The 27028-nt window shown below is 41.4% G+C and overlaps 1 protein-coding gene across 1 annotated transcript in view; it reads left to right on the plus strand.

Annotated features, from left to right (window-relative positions):
* LOC144774124 (extracellular calcium-sensing receptor-like) overlaps window positions 1-21789 on the plus strand; it is an 80614-nt gene extending 58825 nt beyond the window's left edge. The window contains exon 6 of the mRNA XM_078659148.1: window positions 20846-21789. Within this exon, the coding sequence (XP_078515274.1) occupies window positions 20846-21789 (944 nt within the window). The remainder of the gene's footprint in view (window positions 1-20845) is intronic.
* The last annotated feature ends 5239 nt before the right edge of the window (window positions 21790-27028 follow it).

Consider the following 27028-nt stretch of genomic DNA (forward strand, 5'->3'; position numbering starts at 1 on the left):
AATAATAAGTGGCCTAGAAGTCGATGACGGACTATGTTTGGTAGCATCCTGTTACAATATTGAAAACTGGCGGACATATTGGAAAGGGTGAAATGGACCTCTCGGTACTTAATGATAAATGTGATTCTTATCAGTTTGTTCAAATTTGCGAGAGGATTTTTTTGGTAGGGGGGTTTGTTAAGGAAAGAAAACAGTGAACAGAAACATAAAATGCCTAAGTAGGAGTGAGAGTCAAAAAATGCCCGGACTGGTGGGATGTAGGGCCACATTTTTATATTTAACCATAGTTATGTTTCAATACTTGGTCCCATGGTATTTCGTTATTCATGCCCTTTAAGTAGGTATCTAGGGTGAAAATCCAATAAACTTCGCGACATTTACGCACCTGTGTGCTAAGTGCACCAGACGTTTTGTGGATTTTTTTCCAAGATGAACCAACCAATGTCGTTGGAATTGTGTTTGGCCTCCTGGTAGTGTTTGACTAGGGGAGCCTGTGTTTTACCCGTACGGATGGCTGATCTGTGTTCTGATAAGCGTGTAGACATCATCCTTGCTGTTTCGCCTACGTAGCCATTGTTGCATGGGCAAAGTAGAAGATAGACCACATTGGTGGTTTTGCAGTTAGTAAGAGTTCGAGAGCGAATGCTGCAGTTGTTAAAATTCAGCTCTTTGGTTTCAATTGCAAATTCACAGGCAGCACAATCCAGGCACTCCAGGCCTATAGCTGGGCTCAAGCCAGTGAGCGTTCTTTGTGTGAGAGTTGTTTTGTTAGGTTCCATTCTTGATCTTACTACCAGATCTTTTAGGTTTTTGTTTTTCCTATATGCAAACATAGGCTTAGGGAGTTGACTTTCTTTGGGTTTTGTTGCGTTCAGGATGTGCCAGTTTGAGAATATAATGTGTTGAAGCTTCGCATTCATAGTGGAGTACCTGGTTACAAAGACCATTTTGGATTGTGGTTCTTTGATTTGGGGTGTTAATAGGTGCTGTCTGTCGAAGAACCTTGCTCTTTTGTATGATTCTCGTACTAGACGCTTGGGGTATCCACGAGATATGAATTTGAGTTTCATATCAGTTGCTCTTCTGTCAAAGTCCGTGACAGAAGAGCAGTTCCTTCGGACCCGAAGGAACTGACTGAAAGGGATGCTAGACTTCTGGGTTTTGGGGTGGTAGCTGGTATAGTGTAGTAACGTGTTGCGGGCGGTTGGCTTCACATACAGGTCTACACTAAGACGGTTGTTCTTACTGATGATATTGATGTCTTCCTTGCAGGCATCTGCTGCATTTTTAAACGATGACTTTTAATTAAATAACATGCTTGCAATCAAATAAACCAATGGGAGATAGCGTGACAAATTAAAAAGTGCGAGAAACAAATAAAGGAGTGAACGTGAAAAAGAACCACAGACAAGTGTTGAAGACAAGCACGCGCAAATGTGCTATGTTTAATTTGTAACATAATCCAACACAAGGGCAGAATGTAGCTGGGAGCCTGCACTCCCCTGCTCGCTCCCAACAGCCGGAGGCTGTGGGAGTGAACATTTAGAGAAAAGGTGGGACATGCACCCGCCGTTGGCCAATTGCGTGGTTTCATTTTTGAAAGCCACACGCAAAAACCAATAGATTGTGTGGGAGTTAAAAATACCACACGAAAAAGTTTTGGGGGAAGGCTGGAGTGATTCCAAGAGGCCTCCCTATAGGTCATCGCATACGCACTGCGCTAGACTCGACCTAAAAACCAAGCTTCGAGGCGACATTGACTTTGTTCTATATAGGGTAGCTCATGTGATGAAAAATATGTGACCTCTCAATCCCTATTGAGTCTCAGGTGTGGAAATACGCAACAGAGCCCCTCATCATCATTCTCTATTGTGGAATTACAGGTGACATTGAATGGTAAGCAGCTTTGTGCTTAATGTGCCGCAGACATGAGCAATACAACCTACAGAGGGCTGAACAGTGATCATGTATCTGGCAATATAAGTCTTATTTCATTTAGTTTTTTTCCTGTCACTAGGAACCGTTGAATGGCAAAATGGCAGAACAAATATTTCTGCTCAATAACACATACATGTTTCACCTTTTACATTAAGTTTTCCAGTAAACAAGTTCTAAATGCTCTCCTGTCTCCTCACCCCTCTCTCTTGTCAGTCTGTGCCTGTATCCTTATGAACGTTGCTGCCAAGGTATTTGTCAAGAGGCATTCCTCTCACACAGATAAGTTGAATAATGTGTAAGACATAACAGTCATGTCATAGACAATCTTGGGGCATTAAAGAATTCCAAGTGCATACTTGTCTTTGCATCAGAAGATGAACCTGAATATGGCAAAATATTGTTTGATTGTGTCACATTTCCTTATCAATGCTATGCTGTAACTTTCTTCTATTGCGTGTCTTTTGATTTGCAGAGAGTGATCAGCCACTGTCACAGTTTGTAACTTAGGAGATATATGGTGGAGAATTAAGTACACCTTAGCTTAAAAATGTGATCTATTATTAACTCAAAGAATTTCATTGGTTATAAGTGACTTATACATTGACCAGTAATCTTTGACGTTACTAAACCCTTTCCAAGCATTAATCAATGGTACAGTGCGTGAATATGCACGTGGAATGTGTACTGCCACAGTGCTCCCTTCTCTCAAGTTAAGAAGTTAAGACTTAACCAACAAAGCACCTGAGTTCATAGAAGCCTTAGAACCACTATTTGAACACAATATACAAAATACTGAACCTTAGTACAGAAAGCTGGCAAACCAACAGTGCAATGTAAGTTGTAAAGATGAACACAGAGAATACATCAGGAAAAATGAAACACAAATCCAATAATCAAATAAATAAATCTAATTATTTATTTATGAAGTGGCCACTAAAAAAAAGTACCTTTTGTGACTTAAACCACAACAGAAAGGGAACCACTAGGAAGCTGGGGACATTAGTCAGTTGAATGTAAAGGGATAGAGGTGTTTCCTTATCTACAAGAACAACTGCTTAAGTGTAAAATGATATTAAAACTTATCTGGTAAATATTAACCTATAGACAAACAACAAGAATTACGCATGCAAATGTAGTTAATTCAGTATACAAGTAAAACTAGCAAGTTCTGGTGGTTTTTGAATGCCAACAACACTTTTGAAAAATTATAGAAAATATGCCCTCATTTAGGCTTTCTGAAAATGAGCTTGGCATGTCCAATAAATTATTTAAATTGTGACCACATTTTTAGCACACTTTATACATGATCATCTTTGTGTTCCTCAAAATCACACATTCTTTTCAGTGCATTACAATGGAACAAACATGTTGGAGTCTCAACACCAAAATAAAATCAAGCGTATGTACTTCATGCACACTTTCACCAAAACACTACCATGAAAAGCACATCACATAACAAGTTTGTGAATTCAGACCAATTTTTAAAGGTATGATATACAATAGCAATATCACCCAAGGGAGGCATTTGCAGGTAGTTATTGACTTGGGTGTAAAAGAGCCCCTAATTTTAGTTTGGATTCTCTAACTGCACCCTGGTCAAAAATTACCTATGAGAGCCCTATTGCGTAATCAAACCAGTTTCTTTGTGTTAAAGATTAACTTATATCTTGTGAGAAAGCTCGTTGAAAGATATGTAGAAACATGAAAGAAATCTTAATATTCAGACCTTTTTATAATTTGTGTGCCACACAACATCCCAAAATGTAGAAAACCTAAGAAACAGTAAAAAAAACTAATGGTCAAGGAAGAATCAGATCCTAATAAGGCCAATAATTAATTTTGAGAGTTTACAGAATAGTCTGTTTTATACTAAAGTATACCAAGAGTGCATGAGTAGTACTGACCAATCTGTCATGCCTCAAGCCCCCTCCCAGTGTGCTAGCCCTTTAATTGTGCACTATATAGGTTTCCTTGACCCAGGGAGCGACGCTTCACGTTCTAGCGTCTAGCTCCGTTGGGTTCGTTTCTGTGCCTGACTTCCTGTGCCTGACTTCCGGTTTTTCTACGTCCTGGCGTTCTTCCGAATTGAGAGTGTCTTCGGCTCTGTTGGTTCGTTTGTGAGCCTCTGCAGCCCGTCCCTCTCGTTTGCAAAGTGCCTCTCCACCGCGCTTGTGCAATTTGACACGTTCCGTGTCGTTTCCCGATTTAGCTGCCTTGCAGTGTTCTGGTGTCCCGCCCGGCGGCCGGGTTTGACTCCGCCATCCGGCGGGATTTCCTCTCCCTACCCTTTGCCTCAGTACTGCTCCGTTTGTCAGCCGGGCTTGAGCTCCGCTGACGAGCCGGGCAAACCTTCACCCTTCCTTTTTTCCTACCACACCGGGTTGCTCCACTGCCAGCCGGGTTCTGCTCCGCTGGCGGCCGGGTTGTTACCGGTGCTCTGACCTTAGTTAGTTAGGGCCTTTCCTTATCCCTTCTTACACCATTTCCTTGGGGGTATTCAGCTCTGGTGATTACTTCACCTCTTTGGACTTGATATCTTGCGTGGACCAGTGAGGAATGGGCTACATCTACATGTTCCAGAAACACGGTAACAGCGCATTCTTGCGCTGCACATTGTAATTGGTATCAGTAATACTGTATTGAAGTGTTTGATTCCCTGTTTTGTTTATTGTAGATGTTGTTCCCACTATCAAGGATATTGGCAACCGAATTCTTGTATTCAAATAATCCTTTGGGGTGTGCTTCGTGGCAGTTAAGACAGAAGATCAGAGTGAGCAGGATATATTGTTAGTCACTCAATACACAAGTATACATTGGGTCATTAGACTTATGAGGGTATTGTCTTCTTCACTGCAGCTCCAGTTATATCCATTTCCAGAGGCTCTCCCATATCCATTCAGGAACATTAACATACAACCAGATAGGTATGAAGGGTTATGTTGTGTAATTGGGAATGTGATTGTCCTCTTCAGATTTAAGAATATAACTCTTTGCATTACAGTCTCTCTTGATTGCCAAGCCCACAAGAAGGTTGAGACGACCAGTCTGAAGACCCTCAACACCAATTGTTACCCCCTACCTTTCCTTGTTTTGTCTCCCTGTTTTCCCCTGGCTTGCCTCCTGTGCTCTAGTGCTTGATAGAGTCGGAAGGCTGCAGGGGAAGGCTGTGGATTATACTTCGGATTCCTGACGCTCCTGCAGAATCGCCGTGTATCCTTTACAGAACGTGAAGCCCAAGAGGTTAGTTCTGCCCGAGCGTCATGGATCTCGAAGCGGTCACGCTGGCGGATGTGGCAGGCATGTTGGGTAATCTGCAGGTTGAGACTCAGACTTTGATGGCCAGAATGGACACCCTGCAGAGACAACATGCTTCTGGTGCTACAGGAGGAGGGACATCGGTTGTGCAGGTGACCACTCCACATTCGATACCTCTGGCACCCCCTGAGCGTTTTGCAGGAGAAACAGCGCGATGCGCGGCTTTCCTTAGTCAATGCCAACTACACTTCTCTTGCAAAGCTCAATGTTTTCCCTCTGATCAGGCTAAGGTAGCTTTTGTAATATCTTACCTCAGTGGTTCTGCGGCTGATTGGGCTATTCCCTTAGTAGACAGAGATGACCCCCTGCTACATAATTATGCAGCTTTTCGACGAGAATTTCGAAAACTCTTCGATCGACACATGTATACACATTCTGCCGATACAGAATTGTTAGAATTGAAACAGGGTACTCAGGATCTGGTGGCCTATATTACCAAATTCCGCCGGTTGGTGATTGAGTCAGACTGGCCGGAGGAAAAACGAAGTACCATGTTCTACAGGGGGTTGCGGGAGGAACTGAAAGACGCCTTGTCCCAGATAGTCGATCTTCCTACCTCCTGTACCGCTCTCATAGATTTGGTAGTGAAGATAGACCATCGATTGCATGAACGAAAGAAAGAGATAGGGAAGCATGAGTATCGGTATGTTGCTCTGAAGGAGAAAAAGAGTGCCCCAGAAAAAGCTACGGAAGACAGTGAACCCATGCAGATAGGCATAGTCCGAGGCCCTCTGACTTCCGAGGAAAGACAGAGAAGAAGAACTCTTCGATTATGTTTGTATTGTGGGAAAGCGGGTCATTTCCTAAGAGAGTGCCCAGTTAAACCCGCTCAGTCCAAGGTGTCGGGAAACTAGTCAGCCTGAGTTCTTGTGAGACGAGGAACTCAGGTAGGTCTGGACTAACAGTCTCTTCTTCCGATTATACATACGCTCCTACCAACCATTTGTACATATCAGCATATCTCACACAAGGCACTCTTGGTTTACACGTTTTGATAATGGTGGACTCTGGGGCTTCTGGAAACTACATGGACAGAGATTGGGCTAGGGAGAACATGATAACCGACACTGAAAAGGAGATTACCAGTAATGTCACTACCATCGATGACAGTCCCCTTCTTTCTGGTCCAGTTACACATCACACCAACCCGATGCACATGGTTATAGCACCTGATCATCATGAAGACTTAACGTTCGACTTAATTAGTTCTCCACAGTTCCCGGTGCTTTTGGGTATCCCATGGTTAAGAACGCAAAATCCTGACATCAATTGGGAAACATCCACCATATCCTTTCCTCCGGTGGTTCCGGGGCCTGTGGTAGGGGTTACTAAGAGAGAGGCACTCACAGCCACAGAATGTACGGAGGCCTGTCCTGTTCTACCTCCCTGTTACCACGAAATGCAAGCAGTCTTTGATGTACAGGAAGCAGAGGTTCTTCCGCCACACCGCGTCTACGACTGCCGTATTGATCTTGAGGCAGGAGCCAGAATACCCTGTAGCAGAGTGTATGCCCTCACCGAAAAGGAGAACGTATATTTACGTGAATATCTCGACTCTATGCTTGAGAAGGGATTCATCAGACCATCGCGATCCCCAGCATCTTCTTCATTGTTTTTTATTCCTAAACGGGAGGGGGGCCTGCGATGTTGTATCGATTACAGGAAGCTCAATGAAGTGACCATCAAAAACCGTTATCCTCTTCCTCTCATAGCCTCCCTCCTTGACAGAATTCGCTATGCCCAGTACTTCACCAAGTTGGACTTGCGGGGCGCTTATCATCTGGTACGAGTCAAGGAGGGAGACGAGTGGAAGACGGCGTTCTGCACCAAGTATGGTCTCTTTGAGTACCTTGTAATGCCCTTTGGACTCTGTAATGCCCCGGCGGCATTTCAATTCTTCATCAATGAGGTATTGAAAGACATTCTTGATGATTATGTAATTGCCTACATTGATGATCTGCTGATCTTTTCCTCTACTTTGGAGATACACCAACAGCATGTAAGTAACGTGTTGGAACGTTTACTAAACAATCGATTGTATTGTAAGTTGGAAAAATGTACTTTCCACACTCAGGAAGTCCCTTTCTTGGGATACATCATTTCCCCTAGAGGCCTGCGCATGGATCCCTCCAAGGTGGAGGCTGTTTTGGCATGGCCGGCTCTGCGGACAATCAAAGAAGTCCAGAGTTTTATAGGGCTGGCCAATTTCTATAGGAGATTCATTCGCAATTTCTCGGACTTGGTATCACCCATTACATCATTGTTGAAAAAGGGGGTTCCTTTCATCTGGTCCGGTGAGGCAGAGCGGTCATTCCAGTTGCTAAAGAATGCTTTCACCAGTGCCCCGGTGCTACATCATCCCGACCCCGCTCTGCCCTTTGTGGTGGAGGTAGACGCCTCGCAAGTGGCAGTGGGAGGTGTTCTATCTCAGGCGGATGCAGTGTCCGGTGAGTGTCATCCAGTGGCTTATTATTCTCACAAACTCTCCCCTGCTGAATACAATTATGCGGTAGGGGACAAGGAACTTCTAGCTATCAAGAAGGCATTCGAAGAGTGGCGGCAGTACATCCTAGGTGCTAGACATCCCGCGGTGGTATACACCGATCATCGCAACCTCCAATATCTCAAGTCGGCAAAGGCACTTTCCATGAGGCAATTGCGTTGGTCTCAGTTCTTTAGTGAGTTCGACTTCACTGTCCAGTACAGACCAGGCAGACGTAATGGGAAGGCAGATGCACTTTCACGGTTGGGATTCGAGACTCCTATAGATCCCATTGAGCCTACACTGATTATCCCTAGAATGAATATTGTAGGAGGAACTAGGTCAGAGGATGAATTCCTGGTACAAGTCAAGTGTAGTCAAGCGTCAGCAGACATGCAGGCTATTGTGGGTTCCCAAGACACGTCCAAGAAGGGAGACCTTGTGTGTGTACAAGGGGGAGTGGTTATACCGACAAAGAACCTCCAGGAACAAGTCATGCAGTGGTATCATACACATCCCATAGCAGGTCATCCAGGGATTAAGAAAACCATTAGCACTGTGCGTGACCGTTACTGGTGGCCTACTATGTTGGCAGACATAGAACACTTTGTTAAGACATGCTATGTGTGTGCACAAACTAAGGTTTCTCGCCTCAATCCTGTAGGCCTTCTCATGCCATTACCTTCCCCTCCCGGTCCCTGGCATACGGTGTCCCTTGATTTCATAGTGGAATTACCGCTCACTAAGGCAAAGAACAATACGTTGCTGGTAGTGGTGGATATGTTCACCAAAATGGCTCATTTTGTACCGTTACAACGTTTACCCACAGCAATTGAATTAACCTCCATATACATGCAACACATAGTGCGACTTCATGGTTTCCCTTCTGCTTTGGTCTCCGACAGGGGAGCCCAATTTGTGTCAAGGTTCTGGAAGAGTTTGTGTTCTTTGCTCCAGATAGACGTCCGTCTGTCCTCAAGTCACCATCCTCAGTCAGATGGACAGACGGAGAGAGTCAATCAGTGTTTTGAGCAATACATAAGAAATCAGGTGTTGCAGTCTCCAGTGGACTGGGATGAGTTGGTTTGGGTAGCAGAAATCTCATATAACAACAGCACACACTCCTCTATCAAGGTCTCTCCATTCTTTTGCTTGTATGGTTATCACCCTAAGTTGCTGCCCTCTGGTTGTTCCTTAGATTGTCCAACCCCTGCTGCTGCAGATAGAGTAGAGATGTTACTTGAAATACAGAGGAAGGCATTGGAGAGTCTTGAGATGGCCAAGGTGAGATACACAGAGGGGGCAAATCTACACAGAAGATTAGAACCCATATACACACCAGGAGATGAGGTTTGGCTTTCCACCAAATACATTACTCTTGGGGGTCCACGCAAGTTCAATCCCAAATACATAGGTCCCTATAAGGTGGAAAAAATAATCAATCCTGTTGCCATAAGATTGCAGCTTCCGCCTTCATTCAGGATTCATCCGGTATTCCATGTTTCCCTAATAAAGCCGGTTGAGCCAGGGACTACACTGCCAGCAAAACCTACTCCGTTAACTCTGCAGGACTCGGAGGAATACGAGGTCGAGACTATCCTAGATTCCCGTAGAGTGAGGGGTACGGTCCAGTATTTGGTTCATTGGAAGGGATACGGTGTGGAAGAGCGTACATGGGAACCCTTTTCCAATGTCCATGCTCCCAGGCTGTTAAGGGCGTTCCATAAAAGATACCCTGACAAGCCAAAACCAGGTGGGGGTTGTTGTGGGGGGAGTGTACTGTCATGCCTCAAGCCCCCTCCCAGTGTGCTAGCCCTTTAATTGTGCACTATATAGGTTTCCTTGACCCAGGGAGCGACGCTTCACGTTCTAGCGTCTAGCTCCGTTGGGTTCGTTTCTGTGCCTGACTTCCTGTGCCTGACTTCCGGTTTTTCTACGTCCTGGCGTTCTTCCGAATTGAGAGTGTCTTCGGCTCTGTTGGTTCGTTTGTGAGCCTCTGCAGCCCGTCCCTCTCGTTTGCAAAGTGCCTCTCCACCGCGCTTGTGCAATTTGACACGTTCCGTGTCGTTTCCCGATTTAGCTGCCTTGCAGTGTTCTGGTGTCCCGCCCGGCGGCCGGGTTTGACTCCGCCATCCGGCGGGATTTCCTCTCCCTACCCTTTGCCTCAGTACTGCTCAGTTTGTCAGCCGGGCTTGAGCTCCGCTGACGAGCCGGGCATCCTCCCTCTGCTGTTGGCCTCATTTCCGCTCCGCTTGTCAGCCGGGTTTTGCTCCGCTGACGGGCCGGGCAAACCTTCACCCTTCCTTTTTTCCTACCACACCGGGTTGCTCCGCTGCCAGCCGGGTTCTGCTCCGCTGGCGGCCGGGTTGTTACCGGTGCTCTGACCTTAGTTAGTTAGGGCCTTTCCTTATCCCTTCTTACACCATTTCCTTGGGGGTATTCAGCTCTGGTGATTACTTCACCTCTTTGGACTTGATATCTTGCGTGGACCAGTGAGGAATGGGCTACATCTACATGTTCCAGAAACACGGTAATAGCGCATTCTTGCGCTGCACATTGTAATTGGTATCAGTAATACTGTATTGAAGTGTTTGATTCCCTGTTTTGTTTATTGTAGATGTTGTTCCCACTATCAAGGATATTGGCAACCGAATTCTTGTATTCAAATAATCCTTTGGGGTGTGCTTCGTGGCAGTTAAGACAGAAGATCAGAGTGAGCAGGATATATTGTTAGTCACTCAATACACAAGTATACATTGGGTCATTAGACTTATGAGGGTATTGTCTTCTTCACTGCAGCTCCAGTTATATCCATTTCCAGAGGTTCTCCCATATCCATTCAGGAACATTAACATACAACCAGATAGGTATGAAGGGTTATGTTGTGTAATTGGGAATGTGATTGTCCTCTTCAGATTTAAGAATATAACTCTTTGCATTACAGTCTCTCTTGATTGCCAAGCCCACAAGAAGGTTGAGACGACCAGTCTGAAAACCCTCAACACCAATTGTTACCCCCTACCTTTCCTTGTTTTGTCTCCCTGTTTTCCCCTGGCTTGCCTCCTGTGCTCTAGTGCTTGATAGAGTCGGAAGGCTGCAGGGGAAGGCTGTGGATTATACTTCGGATTCCTGACGCTCCTGCAGAATCGCCGTGTATCCTTTACACAATCCTGATGTAGAACACATTTTCAACAAATGTTCATCCACTGAGAGGTTGAGAAAACAAGGATGTTCACCGTTACGGATTTCTTTTAGGCAACCTTTAAAGGCTGTGTCAACATCTCCTTTGGCGAAGTGGGATAAGGAGGTGATGAAAACAGCAGGCCTTGATATAAGCATTATTTAAACACACACAGCTAGGGGGGGATGGGTAGTAAGAATTTTTTGACAGGTTTTAGACTAAGTAGTATCATGAAGGCTACAGATTGGTCTAGTAATCCAACGATTAAAATATTTTACTTTAAGCCTGTGGAAAAAGGAAATTGAATGAGCGATAAACATGGATAATATTGGCCCCCGGAACTTGCCATAAAATGCAGATTTTCAACAGTTTTAAAGGGAAGAAAATCATGATTTTGGTAAAGGCGCAGAGGCTAATACTATCCCTCCCTTGATTGTGTCCAGCTGTCTGATGTGTTTGATTTTTTGTGTGTTCAGGTCAAAGCTAAGAAGGCGCTTTGCAATTAGAAGCTTCAAGAATTTAGATGGTTTTGCTTCTATTGGATTTACAGTTTAATATGAAGATACATTTTTGTTTTTTTTCACAGCAAGAAACGTAGAAATATGGTTGCGCATTTAGTGAATATATGCCTGTTCTAAGGATTCTAGGGTGTTGTTATTCTAATTCAGTGTTCTTGTTGATGTTGTGTATTTGTATGAGGCAATAAAAGAGATGATGCTTAGTATTATCCCCCATGCCATTAAATCTGTGGAAAATCAGCATTTTCACATACATTCATCTTATTCATCAATGCAGACAAGCAGGGCCATACTGACAATATATTGAAAGGGAAAGACAGCGAAGATCATTATTTCATATTTCATCTTTATCTGTCATAAGGTACACATTTTGTCTTTTAATTGAACATATAATATAAAGAGCCAGGTAGAGAAAAGCATCAAATGTAACCATACATAAAAAACAAAGTGACTCCCCATATTGTCAGTCTGCACACTACTAATCCAAAAGTCAGGACTGACTGCACAAAAATTCACTCAAATTAACTAAAGGTGAAAATCAGTAATTTAGTATATGTTAGGAGGCCCACCAGCCTGTCCTCTACTGTCCCGGCAGAAGTTCTCCCATATAGCTAGAGATCCTTGCTGTGTCAGCTTATACCATTTTAGCAAAAATGCTCTAGCATAAACATAATGAAAAAGTTTATCAAAACTGTTAAGTCAGCCAGCCACCATGTCTTGGCCTTGGGGATTTTTCCACAGACATCAGTCTGGTAATGTAAAATGGTGGGTTTCATAATTCCAGAAACATATTTGTACACAAACTGTAATACAAGTCCACTCATATTGATGGCAGATATAACACATGAGTTAAGAAATTGTTCTCATCAGGATTTGCAATGCTATCCCTGATGGTCACACAACTTTGGAACTTCCAGCCTTCCTAGACACTTTACACAAGTTGTTGTTGTCCTTCTTTTTCCAATCCATAGACATAGAAACTCTATTTATTTTGATTAATTAAAATCTTACAAAAAGAAAACACCAATAACTAAAATTCACAAAACAGAGAGTACGTTCAATGTGACCATTTGCTTGTTCAATTCGTGAAAATCCCCCAAAAGGTTGATGTAGATGTATTCCTCCTTTAATTTAATGCGGCTTCACACTCATTTGGAAGTGAAGTAATGCGTGATTGGGGAGAATAAATGTGGAGGAATTTGACTGAAGGACACTAATTTTGCTACGGGTTGGTGGCCACATTAAATAGAATGAATTTTGAAAGACAGAAGGGGCCTGATTCAAAAAAGTAATCTGAAATAAAATCCTAACTTTACGATATTCGGTATTCACAAAAGCCATTTAGGAGTAGTAAAACTAGGATCCATAACTTTAGTAGTCCTAAATGTCCATTGTGAATACTGAAAGTCATAAAGTTAGGATTTTGTCTCAGTTTGGGCTCAGCATGGTTCAATTTAAACCAGCACTATTGTACAACAACATTAAAAAAATTCAAATGTTCTTTTTATTACATTAAATTAAAATGTATTTATGTTATCATTGTATAATAGGAAATACCACCTAAAGTGAAAACTCTTTGTTATGTTATTGTGTATTAGAAATTATTAAAAGTGAGTAATTTAAAGTACTTTAATTATATTTAATTAAAAATGAATGTTACATTATATATTACATTTAGAAAATGGTTATTAAAAAAAGTACAATTTAAATACAATCCTTTATTCTCAGAATATATTTTAGCATTAAATTAAATATAATTCTATTTTAACTACTTTGATTAATTTATTTATTATAATAATATTTCGAAGAAGTGTTATGTTATGTCCATACCACCATTTTTCTCCATGAAAGGGTGTTCAGGTACCAGTGATTGGTCATGTATGGTGCTAGACTTAGCCCAGCTCTGAGGTGGTTTTGATTTACAACAGCTTTCGGTCAATCTAGGTGTCGTCATTTTTTAATTACAGTTTGTAAATAGGAATGGGCTTACTTACTTTTGTGGGGGTACACATCTCTCCTTAAACCCTCGCATTTTACATAAAGTGTTTCCCATTTTCCAACCATTCACATGTGTCCCTTACAAGTGTATTACTAAAATGTGTGCTGGCTTGTTTGTAGACTCCCAAGTTAGGTGGACATCTCTAGACAGAAAACGATACGAGAGGTGGCGATGGAACCTCGACACACTGGGTTTTATATAGCATTTTGCAGTATGTTAGCTGTGCAATTGTAATTCTACAAACACACTATCAAACACAGTTTAGACTGTAACTTAACATATCATGTATCTCTCCCTTTTCCCCTATCTGCGTATATCGGCCACGACGTAACATCTGCGTAGGCTGTTATAGGCAGAATGGGGCATGGGGGATCCACATCGCTGCCGCAGCAACCCTGCTTGGAATGAAGGTTTATGGTCTGAGTTCTGCTTCTTGGATGGTTGCCTTCACTAAAGAAGTCACAGATGATTTGGGGGCACAGTTCTGCTTATTTGTTTTCCATCCAATAAATAATGTGATAACATCTCTAATAAAAAAGACTGTTGAAAGATGTAGACATGTGTCTTTGTATTACACTTCTAATATATACCATCTTAACAGAAGCCATCTAAATTATTTTTAAATGTCAATAATACTGCCCTTAGACAGATTGTATTCTTTTTTTTTTTTTTTTTAGATTTTATTGGAGAGAACATACACAATATAGATAAACATGGAAAGGATGAAAGACAGTAACATAATGCATACAGTGTACATAGTCACTTATCGTAATAGCCCCATAGTTAGTCAGGGGATTTCACTATGGGAGAAAAGTAGAAGTGCATGCATCGGAATGTTTGGTCGGATAAACATGAAAAAAAGAAAAAAGGCGAGCTAGACTCGTCCCCGGGACACTGTGCCACGAGCACATGACCCCACAGCTGCGAGGCCTTCACTGGCTCCCCGTCGAGAACATCGGACCCAAATACCTCAACAAGAGAGTATATTTAATATGCAAAATTGAACAATGAAGGAATTTTGGACTTAAAAGCTTACATGTATTTTTTTGGATAGGAAGAGACCTAGAGTAAAAGCAAATACCTCTCCAAGGGAGATAGGGTGAGGAATTATATTTTTCAATGTCAAGCCAAAGTGTTGGATGTAATAGACTTTTACTCGGTTAGGGAAAAAGAAGCTTGTTGGGCAAAAATGCAGTATGGTATGAACAAATGTCTGGAAAATGTACACCTCACATATGTTTAGGTCATTTGAGTTTTTGAAGTAACACATAGGGTTTTTTTATTATTCCACAAAAAACAGGATAGGATTGAGTAATTAAAAAAAATCCAGGAATGTTTATAGGAATATTAGATTCATTAAAAGGTATTATCTGAACTAACATCATCTTTAGGGAATCTACAAGACCCCACCGAGATAAAAAAAGAGGATTCCATTTTGTATAGGAGAATTGATAGTATCTGTGGTCCTTTTCTTATAAAAAAAAAGGAAAACTGGCTGAACGCAAAGATAAAGGTTTTCTTAAAAAGTGGTAAATATAAGATCTGTGATGTATTCAATAATTTGTGAAATTTCAATGAGAATTCACATTGGAATACTAAGCATGAGATTAGAGGGCAGATTTAACATTTCTTCACACAGCACAGTGACGCAGTTGCAGATGCTGTGCTGCATGAAAAGATGAGGACGGGTGAAATATGGCACCCCCCTCCCCTTTCCGTAGCTCTGGCACTAAAATCAGCTTCTGTGCACCACAGAAACACCATTGCACCATAGTGCAAGGGTGTCTCCATGAATCTAGCATAGGTTTTGTACTGGAAGGGTAGGATTCCAGTACAACATACTATGCATAAACTGGCTTTAATTGTTTCACTCTTTGTATGTGTGCTGTAAAGTTGGAAAAAGTAGGAGAAATTAAAGCATACGTCCTTCCTTGGGTGTACTTCAAACGTGCACAGTTTTCTGACCCTAAATCCTGTATACTTTCTTTAGTAAATAGGGTTTAATGTCAGAAAACTTGGATGGTTGTGTTACTTTCATATTATTTCCAGTGCTGAACAAATTTAGAGCTCGAAAGTAAATCTGAAAAAAAGGTTTTGTACACTTTTGTGATGCAACACGGTGTTAAATCTTATTAAATCCCCCTTGGTCTTCTACTATTATTTGTCACACTAATTTTATGGTTCCACCTCTCATACATCCATGTAATCTTATTTCATGGAAATATTATCAGGACTATTAAAATTAGGATATTAGAGCATTTACATGCATTTTAGATTATGTATTGGAATCATTGTGTTTTGCACAGTATTTTGCGGATAAGCGTGACAACAATTGGCCTCCTATTAAAATGGTAATGTAATATAGGAAAATATAATTGGACCATGGAGGCAACATGGAATTAAGATTACACCATATGGAAAGCTGGATTATTTTGAAATTATGCACTAAGTCACCAGGAGGAGTTACTACAGAAGAGGGACTACATGTATTTATGTAAATGTAATTTTAGCAGTTTACTAGAAACCTTGAAATTTGACAGGAAGGCCATGAGGCTATTATCACTTTGCCCCATTTTATTTAGCAAACCCCAGAAATTGGTTGTTTCCATTTATATATTACACGTTCAGATTTGTAATTTATGAAATGTTGGAAAATGTACTTTTGAATTGAGTTTTGACAATGCTGACCATGTAAGTAAAGGTGTGAGCCGTTTATATGCAGTTTTGCTATCTTCTTCATAGATTACTTATAATAAATAGAATTAAAGTCTATTGGTCACAATGTAAACACACATATTGTGTTCTAATCAATTTTTGGAATAACACTTTGACTATACATGTCTGCGATCTTTGCGCCACTTATACTCCTCCTTGTTGAATGTGCAATCTCTCTTATAGAAGAAAGCTAGAATGGGTCAGGAGGCACTTTTCACCTTTTACACCTTGCACGATGCACTTTAAAATTCACTTCATGGATTGACATTTCCTCTCCTAAAGATGGATGTCTTTTTCTGAGCACTGGCCCTTCTGATGCTGCACAACAAAGCTGGTCTTTGAATATTGATGTGTTCTGCTGCTATTGCTGTTTAATATGTTCAATTATAAAACAGTAACCTGGCAGGTATACTGGGACTTGTCTATCCCAACATTTATTCATTTATTTATTAAGCTTGTAGAGCGCAACAGCTACCCAAAAAGGGTTTCCCGGCGCTGGACGGGCAGAGTGCTGGTAAACTAAAAATTCATACAGATAGACAGAGTTATTGGTTAAATAGCCAGGTCTTAAGGGCTCTGCAAAAGCGTATTTAGATGCTTTCTTTGCGGATGTCAAGGGGGAGTGAGTTCCACAGTGTGGGACCAAGGTATGAAAAAGATCTGCCACCCATCCTTGCGAGCTTGATTCTAGGTACATTAAAGTTACCGTGAGATGAAGATCGGAAGTGGCGAAGGGAGTGTAGGGACGTACCAGGGCTTGTAGGTATTGTGGAACAGTGCCCATTTTGATTTTAAACATATAGCTCAGGGTTTTGAATTTGATATGATTCTCTACCCTGAGCCAATGTAGGTCGCGAAGGTGTCCAGAGATGTGGGTGGTTTTTGGAATTTTGCACAGTAATCTTGCAGCAGAGTTTTGTACCAGCTGCAGACGTCTTGTCACTGCTGTGTTAGCGCCCAAATAAAGGACATTTCCGTGGTCCAGCCAGGATGTTATAAGGGCATGGACCACAGATTTTTGGATGTCATTTGGTAGCATCCATATAATTTTCCTAAGCCAACGCAAGATGGTAAAGGAGAAGGTGGAAACCTTGATTACCTGCTGGTGCATGGTTAAGGCATCATCAATAGTAATTCCCAAATTATGGAAGTGACCGGAGGGCAGCGGGAGGGCTCCCATCTCTGAAGATGGGCTCCATAGGTCTTTATTTTTGCCAAGAATCAGGACTTCGGTCTTTCCACCATTCAATATTAGGAGGTTGCGTTCATCCAGGTGGCGATTTTACCTAAGCCTGATTGAAGGAGGGAGGTGGAGCCTGGATCAGTGCTTGAAAGGGAGAAAATGATCTGAATAGGAAAGGCACAATTGCAAGGCCAGAACACTTTGGGACATATTTACTAACATTTCGCATTATGGTTGCACCACTTTTCTGACACATCCATGACACAAAATGATAGTAGATATCTACAAAGCGACATAGGGAAAAATGTGTGCACCGTTGCGTTGCTGTGTTAGAAAATATAAAGCAATGAAGCGTCTTGCACTGCATTGCGTTACATTTAATTCTGGGAGGCATTCCATGGGTGGAACATGGGAGTTCTGATGAATTTCACACAATCAAAAACGTACATAGGTTAAACCTGTGATTGGGTAAAATTGCTATGCCTCCCAATGGATGACATAACAAGCAAAAACAATCGACTCGTTATTTCATCTTTTTATGTGTGTTGCAATCTGCAACATACAGAGAAAGAGGAAAATGCCTCAAAAAAGAGATTGTTTTTGTGTGGGAAGGAATACCTTCCTTCACAAAAACAATTATCTCTGCAATGCAGTTCCCTTGCACCAGGATGCAAATGGTCTCTGCATTGGCGCTAGGTTGCCTGAATTGGGAAAGCGCAAGGAAAGAGGAGAAATGCTCCATATTTTAGTAAGTGTGAAGCAGGTCTGCCCTTTTTCTTTCATGCAACACAGTGCAGCAGCGTTGCTTGTTGCCCTACTCTCTGTGAAAGCTTAGTAAATAAGCCTTGTGGTTCCATTAATGGAAAAACAAGGGGGCATATTAGCAAGAACCTCGTTAAAATTATCACTGTTTTAGCTGCAGGAAACTGCCGCTAAAATGGCGATAATGGGCTTGCTAATATGCGTTATGGAATTCCAAGAGAAGCCCAGTTTAGATGTCATGCACATCTATCCTTGGCTTCTATTGGAATTCTATAACGAATATTAGCAAGCCCATTATCACCATTTTAGCTGCAGTTTCCTGACGCTAAAACAGCGATAATGTTAACGAGGTTCTTGCTAATATGCCCCACAGTGCTCCTGGTAGCTGAACTGCAGCTCTGCTATGGATGCCATGGTCACGTGATACGATATGAGTTGGCAGGATGCTCTGTGCAATTTTATAGTTTTCAGAGTGGAATACAGAAGGTGAGGGAATACCATTGTGCAAGTCCCCAACTCAAATAGAATGAACAGTGATTTCCTACAATGGAACACTGCGAATATACATCACCTGGTCCCTAGCATGTGAATCTAAGGCTAACACAAAGACACAATAAAATACACCATTTTGGAATAATGTTGCCATTGGTATTAGGGAAGAATCCAGGTTTGTGAGAAGTGTAAACATTCATGACAGCTATCTAACTTATCAATTAGGTCTTCTTTTATCTTTTGCTTACATACATCTTCACTTCCATTAATTTTACTGGAACGTTTTGACTTGCAATATTTGTTATGCATTCTCTTAGGTTATTTTTCATTGTATTTGTTTTTTGTTTAACTGTGTTTCTATTTCCTATACATAAGTGTTTGCTACTTGTTTTTGGTGGCTCTTCTCTGTACAAAGACACATTCTATGATCACTTTGTGATAAACTTTCCAATTTAGCAAGACTGCTGCCTTTCCAATGCTTGCTTCTATAAATATTGTTGAAGGTGGACTATTCCAAAATGTATGGAATCCACAATAGATACATTTGTTAAATTGTATTATTTCCACTATCTTTTAGTCTTAAAAGACAAATTAGATAAACACGTGAACCAAATTAGCTCCAACACAGTATTGCAGCATCTGTTAAACTCCTGATGATTGTGTAGCTTAAATGTCTCTTATGCGGGATGCATTTGACACTTCCTAATGGGAACAGCAACATAAGTATTCCTTCTTATCGTGTTAACAAATTACAGTAAAAGTCTTGACAAATAACCTTAACATCATTCTATTGGGAGAACAAAATAAAGGATATTACTATTTTCCCGGAAGTACTTAAAGTTCTGCACCTTTCCTGTTCTAATCCGACTTATCAGAATCTGGAAGCAACCACCACATACAAATAATTGTAGACCAGTACACTTGGGTTTGTAAGTGTGTGGTTCTACTTTATCCTTACGCGGCTGAGCTCACAAGAGATATACATAGTGGCCATTGAGGTGGTTGCTATCATGTGCTTTAGGGCAGAGTAGCATATTCTTTCCTGTTATATTAAAATGTTTTTCACCCAGTAGAAAATGCTGGGAATAAAGTTGTTGTCAATAGGTTTTCATAATGACTAGGTCAAATTTCTGATGAAGACGAGCAACTGGCACTACAAAGTAGAGGGAATTATGGGGCCTATTACCAACAACTAGCAATATTTATCGCTAAATGGGCTTAGCGAGTGTTTTTTATCGGCAAGCATCGCCGGATATTATCGCAGAGATAACGTGCTATTAGCAACGTTTATCTCTAAAGCGATAAAATATCGGCAATACCAGCGAAAAGCGTGAATATCGCTGAGAATACAGCGATATTCACTCATTAACGTCAATAGAGTCTTAGCCATAATATCCACTCCCATTGGATATAATGGCTAAGAACTGGTCTGAGCAGGCGATAGCTTTTGGAGATATTCGCGCTTAGCGCAAATATTTCCATCGCTACGCCAGCGTTGATAGTGACTGTTTTTAGTCGCTAACAGGTTGGGTACGCCCACTTTGCACGTCATTAGCGATAAATATCGCTGACATGCAAAGCGGGCCCCAAACCGCTGGCTATCGCCTCAAAGCTGTCGCTAACATCAGTTAGCGACAGCTTGCTAATAGGGCGCTGTAAGCGGCTATAATCTAATATCGCCAGGCTTGGTAATATGCCCCTATATTCTCATCTCACCTGCAAAAAGTTAATTATATAAAGAGCAATGGTTTTCATTACCTAAGCTTTTATAGAGTGAGATATCCAAATCCAAGCTTGTTATTAAAGTTTAGCATTCTGAACATAATGCATTTTTTCTTTCTACCCACCCACTGTCACATGACTAGCCACCTTCACTCACACTTGTTTGGCAATATAAACGTGAGCGGTTCCATTTACCTTATTCCACCCCGATGAAGTCACTCAATGTCAAATATTCTGCTAAATACACCTATTTCCAAACTCTCTTTGGGCAGACCTCAAAAGAAACAACTTCCGAATCCAAATTGTCTGAGTCTTGATAAATATTAAACCAAGTTATTCCAAAGCATGTGCACATTAACGGTAGATTTCCTACAGACATCCTTAATATCAAATTTGTGTGAGGAAAAAAATACAAAGAGCTTCCTATGTGAAACCTATTTCTGAAAATAAAAAACTATTGATAAAGCAATAAAAAAATATAAATGTTTACTTCACTTTTGAAAGGAAACATATAACGTGTAACCTTTTTTTTCTTCAGATACAGATGAATGTATGAAATGTCCAGATGACCAATGGCCCAGTAGTAAACATGACCAGTGCATCCCAAAAGTGATAGAATTCCTTTCTTTTGATGAACCTCTTGGATATACACTCTCCTTCGCTGCTGCCTTCTTGGCTCTCACAGCTGCTTGCGTACTAGGAATCTTTCTTAAATATGGTTCCACTCCTATCGTCAAAGCCAACAACCGAAGACTCAGTTACCTGCTTCTCATCTTCCTAAAGCTCTGTTTCCTCTGTTCCTTCATATTCATCGGTCGACCCACAAAACTGTCCTGCATGCTGCGCCAAACTATCTTTGGTATTATTTTTTCCATCAGTGTCTCCATGGTGCTTGCAAAGACTATACTTACTGTTATTGCTTTTAAAGCCAAACTCCCCAACAGCCCGGCGAGGAAGTTGTTGGGAGGAAAAACTCCAAGTTGCATAGTCTCTCTTTGCTCTCTGATACAAGTTGTTATTTGTGCTCTTTGGTTGGCGAAATCCCCTCCATTTCCAGAGCCTGACCTCTTGTCGTATAATGAAAAGATAATTGTCGAATGTAATGAAGGCAAACATTTTTTCTACTGGATGCTTGGATACATGGGCCTCCTAGCCACAGTCAGTTTTATAGTGGCCTTTGTCTCAAGGGATCTCCCCGGAAGCTTCAACGAGGCCAAGCTGATCACCTTCAGTATGGTGGTGTTTGTCAGTGTGTGGATCTCCTTCATCCCGGCATACTTGAGCACACAGGGGAAGTACATGGTGGCCGTGGAAGTGTTTGCCATCTTGTGCTCCAGTGCTGGACTGCTTGGCTGTATATTCTTTCCAAAATGCTATATCATTCTGTTCAGGCCTGATATGAACAGCAGGCATAATATTATTGGAAGAAAAAATGTTGGTACTATCAGAAAACATCAAGAGCACAAAAGAAGAAGGAGTTAGCTGGTGAAGGCATGGACAGAATAAGCCTAAACTATATGATAATATTATAAATAATGATAATACTGATGGAGCTGCAAGAGGGATTGTGACTACAGATAAAGCAATCTATCAGTAGACTGGAATTCAGCACTGCAACAGCTCAATGGACATTTTACAAGCTCATAGAAGGCACTAGGAGGATATCGATGAGTATGCCTAACAGCATGTCATACAAATGTATACCACAGAACATTTAGGACCATATTCATAATGAAGTTATGGAGTGTGACTTTAGCCTTCTTGACTTAACGCTGCGCTCTGCCACTTCTGAAACGCATGGCTACACCATATTCAGTACAATACAGTGCAGCCCTGCATTTCACCCTGCACTAGTGTTAATTTTAGCTTGCTAGTGTGAATGCAGGCAATCTAGCACCATTGTGCAAGGGGGCCTATATTGCAGGGTAAGATTGTTCATGTGCAGGAAGGTGTTGCTTCCTGCACATAAACAATTTTAAATGTCTTTTTGTAACTTCTATGTGTGCTGCAGAATGCACCACACATAGGAGTTGCAACTCATCATTTTTTTTAATGATTTTTTATCTGCAGGAAGGGAGATTTTCCTGCACATAAACAATCAATATTGTTTTGCTTTTTCTATGTGTGCTGCACAACACAGCACACATTGAAACAGAAGAAACAAAAACAAATAAAGCATTTCTTATCGTTTTACCTGGGTATCACCAGGTTTGTGTTTTTACCTAATTCTGGTGCAGCCCCATCTTTCTGCCACCCTTGCAAATAGGGGAAAACATCAAATTCAATTGCTGTTGCAACGGAATGGCCACCGCAACACCATTGCCCTCCACCTTTACTCTAAGTATAGAGTGAAACGGTGCCTTATTCACAACGCAACATTAAGTCATGTTAAGTGACATAACACTGCCTTGTATATAAGGCGAAGTCCGCATCGCCACAGGATGTTCCTGTGGCGATAGAGGCTTGTAAATATGCCCTTATTTTTTAACACTTTTTTCAATACACACAGAACCTTCAGCAATCTTTCAACAAGAAAGATATCTAAACTGAGATTGTGCAATGTTGGGATGATGCATGAGTACTGAATTCACTTTGCAAAGATTGTGAATAAAACAAACTGGGCAAATGACAGGCTCTTCCCAGCAGTGGAAAAGTCCCCACTTTCAGGAGGATCCACCCAGGGCAAAGGTTGAGCTGACTATTTAGTAGATGCTTGCATTTTGTTGTAAACTAATGTTTTTGTGTAGGACAGTGTGTTGGTAAGTAGCTTACATTTAGTCTTGATTCATTTTTGGTTTTAACTTAGCATTGCTTTCTAATAGTAGTTTTACACATGTTTTCCCTAGTGTGAGAATATGCCCTGCACGCTTTTATTTCTGATAGTCATTGTCGTCCTGTAGTCTGCACATTTAGTTCCAGGGTCACATAACTCAGAACACAACACTGTGTTTAATCTTTTTTTTTTTGTTGGTTGTATAACACAACATTTACTCTCAACTCAAACCAGATGCCGTTCTGTGCCCCTGGCACAGTTTGGTAAGCTTGGCACTTTAATATTTCAACAGCGTCCATGCAAAGGTTGGTGAGAGATTCACTTCCTGTCAGGGTCATAAAACAAAGCTGCTGTGAGATGTAGTTCTGCTGCACCCGACCTGACATACAGAACCAAGGTATGGCATTAGATCATTACAATAAGCCTGGCAGATAGGAACTCTCGACATGCTCTATTTAGCAGAGATAAATTAGTAACAGATAGGAGTAATGTTAGTAACATTATGAACAATTAACATGGTTGAATTGTTTGTGTTTTCACCATTCTAATAAGGTTGATAACAACGATGTGTCTCATCTTTCTGATAATTTCAATTCATGATTTATTTACAAAGATTAGGGCTTTTCAATAAATGTTTAAAAATGCATTCTTGTATCTTTTCTTAATGGCACCTTGGGCATGCAAAAATACCAAATGGAAGGTTTATATCTGTTTCAATGCATTCCTTGGGAATTTAGGGACAGATGCACAAGAAAATGCCTGAGCCTATGCAAAACTCGACAGCGCTGGGGTCTGACATTTTTTAAACGAAGGAATGTGCCACCTTTACAAAAATATGGTGCATTCCTGTGTTTCTCCTAGTATTGGTGCACAAAAAGCTGCCTAGCACCAGGCAGGGCACCCTGCAGCCACGTTGGGAGGTTGCCTGCACTGCAGGGGCAATAGTTAATGTGCAAGAAGAGACAGCTTCCTGCCATAAACAATCAATATTGGTGATTTGCTATTTGTGTGTGTGTTTCATTCTGCAGCACACAACACATAGAAAGATAACAAAAGAGGAGAAATTAATAATTTTTCTTCCTATCACCATTCTTGGATCAGGTATTACTTTGCCTTAGTTTTTTCACTGCCCGCCTTGTAAATCTGGGGCAGAATAAAACAATAACGCGTTTTGCAGTGGAACACCCACAGCAACACCCATTGCCTGCCCCTTTTCCACAGCGGACTGCAGCAGAACGGGTCCTATTTGCAAAGTGACGTTAAGCTACGTTAAGTAGCTTAGCTCCACCTAGAGAATGTGGGAAATGACGCAACACCACAGGAGCATCAAAAAAGGTAACGCTCCAGTGGTATAAGGGGCTTGCAAAAATGCCCTACAGAGTCATCTTTGAGGTTGCCAATACAATATATAACTATGTAAGGATAGGAGTTTAGATCTGGTACCGAAAGGTATCCAAACAAATCAACAATTGTTGTGTACATAGGAAGTCAAATTATATTTATTATGAAGTTTTCTTGGAACCAGGCCTAATAAGCCTCAGCTTAAAAGCTTATCTGATACTAAAGTTATTAAGCAGACTCCTGAGAAAAAAAAAATGCTGTGATAAAAAAAAGCTAAAGTTAAAACACAAACTGGATCTCCGCAACTGGAGTCTTCCACATCTTTTTAAAAGTTACATAACTGTGGTCAGTATGCTGATACACATCCTTTTCAATAATTTCAGGAATCTTCAGACAGATGGTCAGAGAGAGGGTTACAAGGCAAAGGCAGACAAGAGGAGCATGTGAAACTGAAACAGACTCACAGCACTCTTCTAACTTCATCATACAAAAGGAAAATAAACTTCCAGAGCAAAAACACACAATTTAAAAAGAAGAAAGTGGCTAGAATATCCACAAAATATCTCACAAATACTAAGAACTCCTCATCAGAACAAGACAGAAAGAACTCTGCTCTACAGCTCTGCAGAGATAACATTAGTTCACCAGACTCTTCAAGAGTTTTTAGCAGCAAGAACTGATGATGACTATATTCAAATAGATACTCCAAATCAGGGGCTCAGCTCTCCTGATGGACTCTATTATTCTGGCACAGAAATTGAGAGCGACATTGTGTGTACCATTAAAGTAATATTCTGGTAGAATGTAACTATTATATACAACATTCTCTTGGCTGAGACTGTTTGGCCACCGGAGTTTGTTAGAAAAGTCCCACAAGAGAAGAATGTAAGTGTACCTTCCATTAATATTTTCGAGGATGTTACAGTAGCATATGCTGCAGAATGAGCTCTTGCCCAATCCTCTGCGTTATGTCATAACCAGCCGGGTTCAGATAAAGACTCATCTAATTATGGTATACCTATATGGTCCAGCCCCTGGTGCAAGCACAATACCCTATTATACATGATGCTACACGTCCTGTTAGTGATTGTCTATCACAATTAGAATATCCAGGTATCTAAATAATCCATAGTTTCCTGTGCTTAAACCAGATCAGTATAGACTTCAACTATATGCAATGAAACAGTCACACACACACAACTTTCCTGTAAAAAATTCACATAGCACAGGCTTAATAAAAAACATTTTTTAGGAAAGATACAGAAGTAAATAGCCCAATAGCCAAGCTGGAGCGGACGCGCAGCGAGAGAGAGAGACATGCCATGGCTCGCAAGGCGTTCTTCATGGCATGCTAACAGTTGGTCTCTGGAAACACTGTTTTAAGCATTTATTATAACTGGTTTTAAACTTTACCCTGCTGCTAAGATACCTATATTGAATTTGAAACTGCTTTTAAAATGGATTTGCACCCGTTGTAAATTGAATCTGACCTCTTCCTCGCCAATATCGCCCTCCCAGGTCTCACCCCTTCCGCTCTGTTAACGCGGTCTAGTGATCAGGTGGAGAACAGCTGCTGCAACGCAGAGCTGATTGGTTGGTGGGCAAAGGTAATAGCTCACTAGTCATGCTGGAGTGGACAAGCGCAGCTGACGTGCCACTGGTGCACCAAAGGCACGCCTAAAGTAAGAACATCCGCGCCCGTCTGTGTTCGACCGGGGCCAGGGGCCAGAATACCTGGTCAATCCCGGACTTACTCAGTAGCAGAACTACAGACCCTAACCAAACAGAGCTTTGCCCTAGGCAGAAATGTAGTATATAAGCTGAGAGCCAACAAAAATCCTGAGAAACAATGGATTTGGCAGACTTATGACCCTGTGTCCAGCACCCCATAAAAACACAGTACCTGGTAATCTACCAGGACTGAAGATAGCAGTTCTAAACACGTGCTCTTTACAGAAGCACCGCCTTGACGTTTTTTCACTCCTCCAAGACGGAGACATAGACAGACATCTTGGCACTCACAGAAACCTGGCTGAGCGACACCTCTGTCCCAGACAACATTGCAGCCCTCCTGGGGGACTTTGACACCCTCTGGCAACCCTTGACCCTGCTTGCAGGTCAGCCTGCTCCCCACGCTGCACAGCACCTCGGCTGTGTCTGTGCCTCTCCCCTGCTGCTGCCGTAAGTTCGCCGCTCCTCTGCCCCATATAGTGCCTTGTTGTGTAATTTTACTTTTGCTGCCCACTTTTCTTTCAAAAATGCCCTACAGAGTCATCTTTGAGGTTGCCAATACAATCTATAACTATGTAAGGATAGGAGTTTAGATCTGGTACTGAAAGGTATCCAAACAAATCAACAATTGCTGTGTACATAGGAAGTCAAATTATATTTATTATGAAGTTTTCTTGGAACCAGGCCTAATAAGCCTCAGCTTAAAAGCTTATCTGATACTAAAATTATTAAGCAGACTCCTGAGAAAAAAAAAATGCTGTGATAAAAAAAAGCTAAAGTTAAAACACAAACTGGATCTCCGCAACTGGAGTCTTCCACATTTTTTTAAAAGTTACATAACTGTGGTCAGTATGCTGATACACATCCTTTTCAATA

This window comes from Lissotriton helveticus, chromosome 8 (genome assembly GCF_964261635.1).
Source record: "Lissotriton helveticus chromosome 8, aLisHel1.1, whole genome shotgun sequence".
NCBI classification, from domain to species: Eukaryota; Metazoa; Chordata; class Amphibia; order Caudata; family Salamandridae; genus Lissotriton; species Lissotriton helveticus.